At 35.2% G+C, this 14,090-nt stretch overlaps 1 protein-coding gene across 1 annotated transcript; it reads right to left on the bottom strand.

Moving 5' to 3' along the window:
• On the bottom strand, nt 1,484-2,805 carry LOC104701799 (putative F-box protein At1g71320). Its single transcript, XM_010417541.2, has one exon. The coding sequence runs from the start codon at nt 2,803-2,805 to the stop codon at nt 1,573-1,575; it is 1,233 nt and encodes a 410-aa protein (XP_010415843.1). The 3' UTR covers nt 1,484-1,572.

Here is a 14,090-nt window from a genome sequence, read left to right as displayed (position 1 = left end):
AGGTATGGCCTTTTCATTGAAGGATCTCTAAGAGTCTCTTCTCCGCTGTCAATTTGGACCTATCGGTAAGTGTAAGAGAGAATGCTGTACTAGTCAAAGCACGTAGAGGAGACTAAAGAATCTTGGTTGGAATGAACTTACATCTGGACTCTGACTGCTTGTTTTCTGCTTTTTAGCCGGAGAATCCATATTTGAAGGCGAAAAATGATCCTGATCAAGAATCTCGGGTGAATTGGGAAACAGATGTCTGTCTCTGGCAGAAGAAGATTCATGCGGCTGTAAACTCCATTGCCAGGGATTCAGACAAGCAACAGAAAATCAATGAACCATTCTGTTTTTCAACTGTGTCATTTAAGCAAATTTCCCCATTTCATTGAAGGGCCTAGTCTATGTGCTAGTGTTGTCACCAGACAANATAAATGTTTATCCTCGAGCTTCATGGTTTACTGAGTTAACCGGTTCAAATCATAAACCATCTATCCTAATAACGTATGTAGAAACTCACATTGTACAAGGCTCCAACAGGAGGAAAGTGTCACAACCAGTGCAGAGGTATGGCCTTTTCATTGAAGGATCTCTAAGAGTCTCTTCTCCGCTGTCAATTTGGACCTATCGGTAAGTGTAAGAGAGAATGCTGTACTAGTCAAAGCACGTAGAGGAGACTAAAGAATCTTGGTTGGAATGAACTTACATCTGGACTCTGACTGCTTGTTTTCTGCTTTTTAGCCGGAGAATCCATATTTGAAGGCGAAAAATGATCCTGATCAAGAATCTCGGGTGAATTGGGAAACAGATGTCTGTCTCTGGCAGAAGAAGATTCATGCGGCTGTAAACTCCATTGCCAGGGATTCAGACAAGCAACAGAAAATCAATGAACCATTCTGTTTTTCAACTGTGTCATTTAAGCAAATTTCCCCATTTCATTGAAGGGCCTAGTCTATGTGCTAGTGTTGTCACCAGACAATGCATATACTTGATCAGTTTCACTAACCTTTTTTTTTTTTTGGTATGTGTTGACGTAAGTTTGAAGATAACCTAAGTTGGAGGTTAGCCTAATCCTAACCGAGTTATGGTTTAAGAGGATAAGGCTCTAATATGTTTAGGAGTTATCTAAACATAGGTGTTTCTTATTAGGATTAGGATTGGCGTTAACATAGAAATAAGGGTGCCAATTCATGGCATAAGATTGTAAGGTTTTGAGAACTTGAGAGCTTAAATTTTGAGCTATTTTCTTAAGCTAATAAAGTGAGTCATACTTTGTTTCTTTGAGTTTCTTAAAGACCTATTTCAATAGTATGAAATCATGTTGGTGAAGAATTGAATCAAAGAAGTCGGTATAAGATTGTGGGGAGGCAGTTGTAATTTTTTTCCCGGTTGTAGTTATTTGTAAAATGAAACTGATAATCGTTTTTTTTTCCACGATCGTTTTTTGTTTTACATAATTTTTTTAATTAATTTTGTTTTATTGATATGTCAAGTTTTTATTGGCACAATGACTTGTGCTTTATAGGATAAAAGATATTGTTAAAAACTTAACAATTTTGATTTGACCAAGTGAAAGTCAAAACAACATCAAAGCATCAAACTTGCAGGAGAAATCAGTGTTGGTGAAAAGAAAATTGTTCTTTGTCTAGCCAAAGAAACTTGATATCGATTCTTTCTAACACTTCCAAAATAGGCAGCCGCTAGACCAAGCATCCAATACTTTTCATGTAACTGGCTGGTACTTATAAAACTAATAGAATATATTATCTCCCATTTCTCCTCAGGAGGATATTCTTGTTGTAAACTCCAAACGCCCAAATTTGAACCCTTTAGCACATCCGATATGCACAAACGATCATTGAGATTCCACATTTCTATACTAGTAGGCATAGTATAATTGGTGTAACACTTTGGTAACATTATCCATCGAAATTTTTCGGTATGAAGATCGATAGCTAGTAGTAGCATTTCAAATGTTCCGTCTATATATTGTATTGTCAACCAAAAGAGGGATCCGTTTGCGTAGACTGATGATTGCTCTTTGCTGAAACTACTCTTTATACTATAAAAGCCTGTGTCGCTTTGCTTACCGCTATCAAAGGATATGACATTGGCCTTGAAACAACCAGAATCATAATCTCTAGATCTTGAATAAATCAAAACCACCTTATAAGATTTTGTAACAATATCTTTGCCAAATCCAGCAAGAAACGGCATTATGTTCACTAATTCACCTTCATAATGTATGACTGATTGAGAAAGTTCTCTCCATGGTCCATCGACCATTGTACTATATATGAAGTTAAGATTAAATGGCCATTGCAAAAACGCCGGAGAAAGTTTCGTGTGTTCTTTAGTCGTTGGATTGATCAAGTAAATGTACCTAAAATTGTCGTAGATACGAATCAAGACCAATCCGTCACAAGACCCCAAGACTTGAATAGTTTTCTTTTGTGATTTGTCGATTAGATCATCAGGAAAAGTGTAGTAACTAGAAGAAGAAGGACAATATTTTCCATTGTTGTGATCATCATATCTAGAAAAAGTATCGAAACACAAAGTTGTTGAGTCTGAATCTTGTTTATCAAACTTGGCTGACAATTGTTGGCTAACAACTAGAAGTTTCACATTAGGGGTTGGTAATCCTGTACGAACGAGTCGCTTGTGGGAAAAATAGGTTGATTCAATCATCGATCTCCATTTTTTCGACAAGACTTTGAATCTAACGAGTGATTTTATTGGAAGATGGTAAAAGATCTCTTCAACTATATCCTCTGAGATAATAATTGTCTTAGGATTATTATAGTTGTTATCTTCCATTTTTTTTAGGAAGATGATAGTGCATAGTTTAGAATATATATATATATATATATATAGATATGAAAATATGGATATAATATTGGATTATTAACTTTAGAGTTAACATTAATTAATTTTAGGAAATAAGATTTAACACAATTAACTCATTTTAGAAGAATAAAGAGTAAATAAATAATTGTGTATATATAAGCAATAAATAAATGTTGATTTCATGAAAAAATTACATGTTGATTAATATATGTATATATCACTACTAAAAATAATGTGAGTAATATGATAACATTTATGATTAAATATTCTTTTATATATTTAAAAAAAAACAATTAATCACTAATAATTATTTGCTGATATTAGTCTATTAATTTGAACATTGATAGATTTTTTTTTTAAAAAAATCTATAAATCATATAGATAAAAATAAGGTTTCACTATCTTTTTAGTGGTCCACTTGGCAATGCAACTTTAACAAAAAAAATATTTATATTTAAATATAAATTAAAAAATATTTAATCTTGACATTTAACTCACATTTTAATATAAAACTTAAATCATATAATTTATGCATTAAATATATTTCTCCACTCAATTGTATTAAAACAAAGCATTAAATTAAAATTGTAACTCTTATTTTTCTAAATGTAATTTTCCATCACTTCTCTTTGTAACGCCCCGACCGCCACCTCTCAGTGGGCTCCATGTCCAATCCGATTCCATGGGCCCACTTTCCTTAATGGGCCTCACGTCTTTTCACTAGGCCTGTGAGCCCATCTATATCCGACGGCCGGTTTCCTACGTCCGGAAGGCTTTAAAGACTTGTTACTGTCCCTACAAATCACCACATGATCGTTCCCTGTGTTTTGTCCCCACTCGCACAGTTCTGTCAGTCACTTCCCGGAAGGTCACCCATGCTAAGACTACTCCAGCTCAAGCACGATTAACTCTGGAGTTCTCTCAGGACTCTTGACCGAAAAGATAAGTGTACTTTGGTGACATAGGTGGCTAAATCAATTCTTTTAAACCTCTCCGCAAGTCTCTGAAATCGGGGTGTCAAATTCACCCCCACTAACAGATTGCAACGTCCTCGTTGTGCACAAAGACCGTCACCCCCTGACGGTGTGAGCCCACTCGATTCTACACTCGTCTGGGTTCAGCTCTGATACCACTTGTAACGCCCCGACCGCCACCTCTCAGTGGGCTCCATGTCCAATCCCAGTCCATGGGTCCACTTTCCTTAATGGACCTCACGTCCTCTCACTAGGCTCGTGAGCCCATCTATATTCGATGGCCGGTTTGCTACGTCCGGGAGGCTTTCAAGACTTGTTACCGTCCCTACAAATCACTACATGATCTTTTCCTGTGTTTGGTCCTTACTCCCTTAGTTCCGACAGTCATTTCCGGGAAGGTCACCCATCTAAGACTACTCCAGCTCAAGCACGCTTAACTCTGGAGTTCTCTTAGGATTCTTAACCAAAAAGATAAGTGCACTTTGGTGAGATAGGTGGCCAAATCAATTCTTTAACACCTCTACGCAAGTCTCTGAAAATTGGGGTGTCACACTCTTCCTATAAATACTCATTCTGTCTATTTTAGATTAGTATCTTATAAGTCAATATTTTCATATTTTTCTACAATATTCACCACATAATAAGGTCATGAAGTTGAAATGATCCATCTCTAATTCTCTATTATGTTATCTCACATATTCATATATCATTTTAATACTTTATAAAAATCAATATAATATTTAAAGATCTAAATAATTATCCATTTATAAAGTCTATTTTGTTTTGTGATCCAATAGGTAAATATGTAAAGATCAATATAATATTTATTTTATTTATGACTTGAGGTTTTGAAAACAAAAAGAACTTAACAAAAAAAATTTGGTCTTTGTGATTTAATCAAAATGAAAAAAAAGTCATATTTAACTGGAAGTGAAATATAGAAAATAATATAATTTTAAACATACCATTTAACTAAATTCTCTAAAGATGAAACCATTAGTGTGAAATCTAGCACTATAGATTAAATTCATGAGTGAAAAAAAAATAAAGATTGAAGTTATTCTTAGGTTATTAAAAAAGCTTTAGATTGAAATTCATATAATTTTATAAGAAAACTAATTTAGTTTGTCACTTCAAAAGTAATAATTTCAATTTAAAATATTATCTGTGTGTATTGAGTTTATATCAACAAAACAAACAAAACAACCAAATCATAAGAATTTTGATTATTTATTTTTAATTAGCTCACATTACAGGCATGTAACTCCATTTAACTCTACATTCAACTTAAATGTAACTCCTACCCTATAATTATACATTAATTCATTCCTCCTACTAATTTATTTATATTTCAAGAGAAAATATTTAATACTTTTTGATTAACCACTAAAAGAAAATAATTTTATTAAGACAAAATATTTAGTCACAATAAAAATTATTTAGCCACTATATAAACATTGTTACGAATTTGTGACATTTTTTGAATGGTTGCAATACAATGGTCACAAATTTTTATTTGTAACAAAAATGCAACGAAAATATTAGTAACCATTTTGTCATCAATAATTACGACACAAAAAGTAACAAAACTGTCTCAATGAAAAACTAACAAAACGTCTTTAAATCGTCACAATTCGTGTTTAAAATAACGTTTTAATTATGTATCTTATTATTACGAAATTATAGTCTCAAATGGTCACAAATGATAATTAAAAATTTGTCGCAAAAATTTAATAAATACTCAAAAATCATGATATTTTGTGACTATCATAATGTTCAATCTTGTCATTAGAAGTTAGTTTCAAATGGTCACAAGTTATTACTAAAAAAATCATTGCATATGATAAAAATTATGACTAAAAAATTAATCTCAAAACAATATTATTTTTTTAAAATTTATAATCATACAAATTTTTTATAATCATAAACATTATATATACATTATAAACTATCTTTATTTTTACAAAGAAAATAAATCACAAATTCGACCAGATGAACATATTCGACCATAACTTTCATATTATAACTCCTATGGAAACGATCTCAGGCTCTCTAGAAAGGTAAGATTCAAGGAGTGGTTGGCAATGTTGACTCTGTTCGAACCTTTCTGGATCACGTTGATAGCCTTTACCTTATGTGAACAACAAGAATTGGTCCGCTGATTATGATCAGAGACTCGTTGGTTGTTCACTCCCTCAAAGTCCTATTGTCGTTAATTTCTTTACGTATGCTAAATAAATAAATAATAATGGTGTGCCTCTATAGGTCTTATTGGGATTGTTCGTTTTCATACCTATTGTCGTGTTGTCCTTTCCTTATGCTAAAATAATAATGTTCTTTTCAGTTCAGATATTTTATAACTGTGTTTCTAAACAATAATTCTATTTGTCGTGTAAATGTTTATTTGTGCTAAAGAATAATGTTCGTTCACAGTTCAGATATGACTCTTTTTTAGTTCAAAAAAAGAAAAGTACTGACGTTTCCATACTCTGTTTCTTAAGCTTGAAAGCCCATTCATAAAACAGAGTTATTCAACTTTTGGGTGTGAAATTTCTCATGCATTTGATGGAAGTGGAAGACTCATCTCCTCTCAATGGATGCAGAAGTAAAAGAAACTCAAAAGAAGAGCTCTGATACCATATTAAATTCCGATTAACCGGAAAAGATGAAAAACGACCGGAGGAGAGTAAAGGTGAGAAACACCGTTTTATTAATCTGATCCAAAAGTTTGTTACAAGACATTAACCCAATAAATGTTTATCCTCGAGCTTCATGGTTTACTGAGTTAACCGGTTCAAATCATAAACCATCTATCCTAATAACGTATGTAGAAACTCACATTGTACAAGGCTCCAACAGGAGGAAAATGTCACAACCAGTGCACAGGTATGGCCTTTTCATTGAAGGATCTCTAAGAGTCTCTTCTCCGCTGTCAATTTGGACCTATCGGTAAGTGTAAGAGAGAATGCTGTACTAGTCAAAGCACGTAGAGGAGACTAAAGAATCTTGGTTGGAATGAACTTACATCTGGACTCTGACTGCTTGTTTTCTGCTTTTTAGCCGGGGAATCCATATTTGAAGGCGAAAAATGATCCTGATCAAGAATCTTGGGTGAATTGGGAAACATATGTCTGTCTCTGGCAGAAGAAGATTCATGCGGCTGTAAACTCCATTGCCAGGGATTCAGACAAGCAACAGAAAATCAATGAACCATTCTGTTTTTCAACTGTGTCATTTAAGCAAATTTCCCCATTTCATTGAAGGGCCTAGTCTATGTGCTAGTGTTGTCACCAGACAATGCATATACTTGATCAGTTTCACTAACTTTTTTTTTTTTTTGGGTATGTGTTGACGTAAGTTTGAAGATAACCTAAGTTGGAGGTTAGCCTAATCCTAACCGAGTTATGGTTTAAGAGGATAAGGCTCTAATATGTTTAGGAGTTATCTAAACATAGGTGTTTCTTATTAGGATTAGGATTGGCGTTAACATAGAAATAAGGGTGCCAATTCATGGCATAAGATTGTAAGGTTTTGAGAACTTGAGAGCTTAAATTTTGAGCTATTTTCTTAAGCTAATAAAGTGAGTCATACTTTGTTTCTTTGAGTTTCTTAAAGACCTATTTCAATAGTATGAAATCATGTTGGTGAAGAATTGAATCAAAAAAGTCGATATAAGATCGTGGGGAGGCAGTTGTAAATTTTTTCCCGGTTGCAGTTATTTGTAAAATGAAAATGATAATCGTTATTTTTTCCACGATCGTTTTTTGTTTTACATAATTTTTTTAATTAATTTTTTTTACTGACATGTGAAGTTTTTATTGGCACAGTGACTTGTGCTTTATAGGATAAAAGATATTGTTAAAAACTTAACAGTTTTGATTTTGACCAAGTGAAAGTCAAAACAACATCAAAGCATCAAACTTGCAGGAGAAATCAGTGTCAGCGAAAAAAAAATTGTTCTCTGTCTAGCCAAAGAAACTTGATATCGATTCTTTCTAACACTTCCAAAATAGGCAGCCGCTATACCATGCATCTAATACTTTTCATGTAACTGGCTGGTACTTATAAAACTAATAGAATATCTTATCTCCCATTTCTCGTCAGGAGGATATTCTTGTCAATAAACCCCTTACTCATCTAATCTCTTAGGCTAAGTGAGTAAATCTCTAGCATCGATTGATTCAAGCATTTCATCTACACCTCTCGGTGATAAAACACCTTAGATCTAATCTCACCCTCTCGGTTTGTTGATAGCATTAAGAACACCGACCTAGAAGGGAATCTATAAAAAATACACAATCAAACTAAGACATCCTAACCGATCAAGAACACAAAATCATCTATCCCATCCCTAGAAACTTTACTACACTACTCAGAAATCATTGCAAGAAACATAAAAACATGTATGAACGAAAATTGCACTGTATTAAAAGATAGAGTAAAGAATAGAGAGTACAAAGTAGAAATCTAAAGAAATAACAAAAACTTATAAAAATAATCCTAACAAAATTGAAAAGTGTTTTCAGTCGCTCTATATCTCTCCCAGAAGCTCTCGCTCTTTGTTCTAGGGTCTGCGGCGTGTTCCTTTGCGAGGAAGAAGAGGGGGGTTTATATATGGAAACCCATTAACCCTAGCTTTCTAGTCCTGCCTGAGGGTCTGCTCGATGGGGTGCACGAGGATGTGCTCGAGTTGCTCTTCGGGTAGACTCTCGGGTTGTTCTTCCTGCTCTTGGATCCTCCTCGATCGTGTTAAGGTTCGGACTGTTCTTCCAGCTCTTGGATCCTCTTCGGGTACATGCTCGGATTTTTCCTTGTTTCTCCCCATTTTAGGCCCCAAAGCACCTGTTTTCATCCAAAGTATGCAAATGCAAGAATGCAACACCCTAAATGGCCTAAAAGTGAATTCCTACACTTAATGACCTAAAAATGCTAAGGTAAGGGTATAAACAATGCAAAATGTGGACAAAAAAGGATGCTAAAAACATGTAAATTAGAGAGTTATCAAGCCTAAACGTCCTTCAGGATCCCAATTGGAAACCATGAGTGATCATGACAATTCTGGTGATGCGAGTACCAATGTATCACTTGAGGAGCATGTGAAAGGTAAATCGGTTGTTTTAGGAGAGGCTACAGTTCTGTCTAGAGGTGCAACTGAAGGTGGACCACGGATGGAGGTATGATTCATAACTTGTCCATTAAGATGTTTCCCCCCCCCCATGTCTTTACCATCCACATTGCTTGCTTAATTACAGCAAAGGCCATTTTGCAGGTCCCCGACAAAGCTAATAGGAAGCGGCGTTACCCCACATCTGATAAATGTCAAACTCCACTTCCAAGGAAAAGAACCAGGACAGCCCCTAGACGCTATGGTCAGTGTTCGACTTCTCAGTCTAAGAAACCATATGTAGAGAGCTCCGAAGACGATAGTTTCCGCCCTCTGAAAGCTGTAAGCCGTTCACTGGAGAGAAGGTTTATGGCACAACTAAAAGAGTACCGTAAAAAGTTTGTTTCTAACGTTTCTCTATCTTTTCTTTCTCTGGTTATATCTTACCGACACTATTTTTACGAGATTTGTCTAATTGACATCTTCCTTAGGGATAACATTATTCATGGCATCCCTGTCAAGAAGAGTTTCTTTAGCGAGATTTACACGCCACAACACTGGGTGGATACTCCGGTAAGTGCATTATACTATCTACTATCTAACAGAACAACACAAGTCTACTGTTTAAAAGAAGCCATTTGTTGAAAGTTTGTCCACCTTTGTTTTGCAGCACATGGAAGCGATGCTGATAGACAAGTTTTCACTCAGGGTATCAATTCCCTATGTAGTTGTAGTACAAAGGGTTATCAATCCAAATGGTTGTCTATTGCTAGCAGGAAGGATATGATCAGAACTATACAAGTCAAACCAAGCAGATAGGGTTTTTTGATCTAACAGTCCTAAAATGAATGAAAGAAAAGAATATGAACAAAGAAACCACACGACCTAAGCACTCGATGCAAGCAAACGAGTACAAGATCGTGTGGGGTGATCGAGTAAGCAAATGGGATATGAACAGCTCGAGGTATCACTCGATGCAGGTTATCGTGTACCTGATCGGGTAAGTGATCGAGTAAGTAAAGAAAATGCAAACAATTAAAATACAAAATATTCTAAGGATGGGGTAATTGAATCCTAAGTATTCTTGACCAGTACAAATGCCTTACATGCCTCAAGCAAACATTTCCTAGACAATGAATCTCTAAAACTTTGTCACCACACTCCCGCACTAGCAACAATCAACCTTTGTCACTTCCCTACCCAACTCTCATTGGAGAAACATGACCAAGCAGGCATTAAGATCAATTCATTATTGTCAGTACACCCTAACTCATCTAATTCCTTACTCAGAGCGAGTGAACCTCTAGCATTGGTTGATTCAAGCACCTTATCTACACCTCTCGGTGGTAAAACACCCTAGATCTAATCTCAACCTCTTGGTCTGTTGACAGCATTAAGAACACCAACCTAGAAGGAAATCTATCAAAAATGTACAATCAAACGAAGACATCCTAACCGATCAAGAACACAAAATCATCTATCCCATCCCTAGAAACTTTATCACACTACTCGGACATAGTAACAAAGAACAAAACAACAAAATAGAATGAAAATTGCATTGTATTAAACGATAAAGATAAGTAGAAAGAGTACAAGATAGAGATCTAAGAAAAACTATGAAAACTATGAAAGAAAATGTAAAAACAAAAGGAAAATTGTTTGAGTCACTCAGTTCTCTCACAGAAGCTCTCGCTCTCACAGAAGCACTCAGCGGCGTGCTCGTTTTCGAGCTAGGAGAGGAGGGGGTTTATATATGGAAACCCTTTTGACCTAGCTTCCCAGACCTGCCTGATGGTCTACTCGATGGGGTACACGAGGGTGAAGTCGGGTTACTCCTCGGGTGGATCTTCGGGTTGTTCTTCATGCTCTTGGATCCTCCTCGATCGTGTTGGGGTTTGGACTTGTTCTTCCAGCTCGATGGCTCCTTCGGGTACATGCTCGGGTTTGTCCTTGTTTTTCCCCATTTTTGGCTCTTTAGCACCTGTTTTCATCCAAAATATGCAAATGCAGAAATGCAACACCCTAAATGGTCTAAAAGTGAATTCCTATAGTTAATGACCTAATAATGCTAAGTTAGAGGTATGAACAATGCAAAATATGGACAAAAAAAAAATGCTAAAAACATATAAATTGGAGAGTTATCAGATGCTCAGCCTTCTGTGGAGGCGTTATGGGGATAAATCCAAAATATGCAAATGCAGAAATGCAACACCCTAAATGGTCTAAAAGTGAATTCCTATAGTTAATGACCTAATAATGCTAAGTTAGAGGTATGAACAATGCAAAATATGGACAAAAAGATGCTAAAAACATATAAATTGGATAGTTATCAGATGCTCAGTCTTCTGTGGAGGCGTTATGGGGATAAGTTGCGCCAAAACAGGATAGTTATTCTTGACACCTGGTTCACTCACATGCTAACCACCGAGTTACGGCGTTATCAGGATTCGAGGAAGAAAACAAGTTTTGCGTGGAACAACATTATTAAGAACTACGTCAGAGGTAATGTCCACAACCGTTGCACCAACCTTGCCTGGTACACCGACGTCGATATTGTTTATCTACCTATGAATTGGGGAAAACGACACTGGGTTACACTTGTTATTCGCTTAAGGAAGGCTCATGTCCTCATCCTTGATCCGTTAATTGTCAACAACGCCCCCAGGAAGGTTTCCCGTCTGATGAAACCTATCATGGACCTGCTCCCACTGGTCATTAAGGCGTTTGTTGATCCTGCATCAGTTGACTGCCCTCTTCCTAACGTGTTTAGCTGTGAGAGAGTGGAGAATGTTTACCAGAATGACAGGACCGGCGACTGTGGACCTCTAGCGATTAAATATATCGAGCTCCACTCGCACAAAGTAACGCTGGATGGACTTTCAGAGGAATTGGTGGACAAACTACGTATGTCCTACGCTATTTATGTCTACCAAGAATTTGTTGTCTCACTTAAGAATTGAACTTGTTATGTCTTCCCTGTCAGTTGTTCTTTTTGGTCCTTCTTCAAAAGGATATATACTTTGTTTTTTGGTCGCTACTACATTTTGTTTTTTCTTTAAACAACGGTTAGAAGAGTGGACCATATTTAAATCTCATTACACATTTTCCTGCCCTTGCTTTATCTACACAAGTGGTTTAAAAGGCTACATACCTTAACACGGCTACCTTGCTGGAGACCTATCAAAATAGCTACAGTGGAAGCCAATCAATCATGTCTTTGTTCCGTGATGGCAGAACAAACACTGTAAACAGCTTAAAAGTCAAACGATAAAGACTATAGTGGGCCACCACATCCGACTTTTACGTCCTTATTCACCTAAAGACTAAGAGGATCTCTTACCCATATATCCCACCACATCCGCCTTCTATGCTATTATTCACCTAATGGGGCAGTATAGCTACTCTCAACCATCTTCTTCATCCGCATCCACTCACAATGAGGCTGTCTATGGCATGCCTCCTCCTAGCTCAGCTTCTGCTTCGTCCGCATCTTCAATTTTTTCTCGTCGTTATGGAGACCCAACATACGGCCTCCCTCGGAAGTGCATTTGTGGTAGTCATCTGAAAATTGGCACCAGAGACGAAGAGCCAGGCATGGGTCGTTTCTTCTACGAGTGTAAGAGAAGTGGAGTAAGTCCCTTAGACTTCATATCATCTCTTATTGTATCAAGAATCTGTGAAATTCAACAGGTTAGTATAGATATGAGAGGGTATCACATTTTTTCTATCAAACTGCTAACAGAAACTACTTACTTTAAAAAATTGTAAGTAACAAAACTAGCAGAAACTAACGGAGAAAGCAGTATTAGCAAAGGAAATAGATAGAGTAGACATTATATTTGTTTAAAGAAAATGATTTATATAGCCGTTGTCAAACCACAATTGATTTGTCTTCTTACCATTGATTTACAAACCATTTGCAAAGCAAAAGGTATTCAATACACCAGTATCTTCATAGTCCTTCTTCAATCCAATTTGTGCAAGTCCAATGAGCGTCTAATTCAAAGAAATTTAACCCTGTCGAAACAAAACATAAACATTAGAGCTTCGAATTGAACAAAGTAGATGTAAAGACAGAATTCAATAGGGTTATGTTTCCTTATCTTTTATTTATGCTTCTTTATTTGTTTTCCTGTTTTTAAGAAAAAATCAACAAAAAAAGGTAAACAGAAAATTTAAGATATATCAGTATATCAAATCGATTTAAACAACAAGAAACCACAAATTACAAAATGGAAAAAGATTCAAACCTGTTAAAGAAGACCCATATTCGATGACATCCTTTTGGAATCCAACCTAAGCTATGACGAAGAATAATAAAATAAGTAAATGAGGAATCCATACATACATAATAAATTAAGTAAATGAGGAATCTACAACGAATCTATGACGAAGAAGGAGAAAATTGAAATAAAAGATCAATCTATTACCTTACTAATCCATTGATTTTGAAATCTGAAAATTACAAAAAGACAGATTATTGGATAAATCCGATCAGTTTTGTGTAATCAGAGAATTAAAAAAAAAGATAGATTACCTGATAAATCTGCTCATAGAGCTTTTACTGGGATTCTGGACTGAAAATATAATTGCATCAGAAATAATCGGATAGATCAGATCAATGTTGTAGAATCGATTTTTTCTCTGTAAACCGTTTCGACTTTTGTTTATTGTTATTTTTTCATTCTTCCGATAACAAAATCAAGAAGAGGATAAGAGTGTTAATGGACCAATTTCGGATTCACAAAAAACCCATCTATTCTACTGATCAACATTTATAATTTTAGGGCCCATTAAACCATTGTTTATGTTTCATTTATAAATATTACAACACATTATGTGTTTGCCCATAATAATACAACGTAAATGAAATTTAAATTTAGTTCAGATTATAATTTAAATAAATTAAAAAGGGAATTTGGCTAAGAATGCCATTTTCCCAAAAAAGTTGTCAAGAATGCCATTTTTATTTTGTCTTCTCTAAAATGCCATTTTTTGCTTTTTGACATAAGATAAAAAGACAAAATTACCCTGGAAAAATGTTAATTAAAATCATCTGACATATAATGAATCACTTTAAAATCATTAATTAATATTTTTGGATAGACCACATTTTTTTTTTTTTTTTTTTTTTTTTTTTTTTTTTTTTTTTTTTTTTTTTTTTTTTTTTTTTTTTT

This window comes from Camelina sativa, chromosome 7 (assembly GCF_000633955.1).
Source record: "Camelina sativa cultivar DH55 chromosome 7, Cs, whole genome shotgun sequence".
NCBI lineage: Eukaryota > Viridiplantae > Streptophyta > Magnoliopsida > Brassicales > Brassicaceae > Camelina > Camelina sativa.
This window is presented reverse-complemented; position numbering and strand designations above follow the sequence as displayed.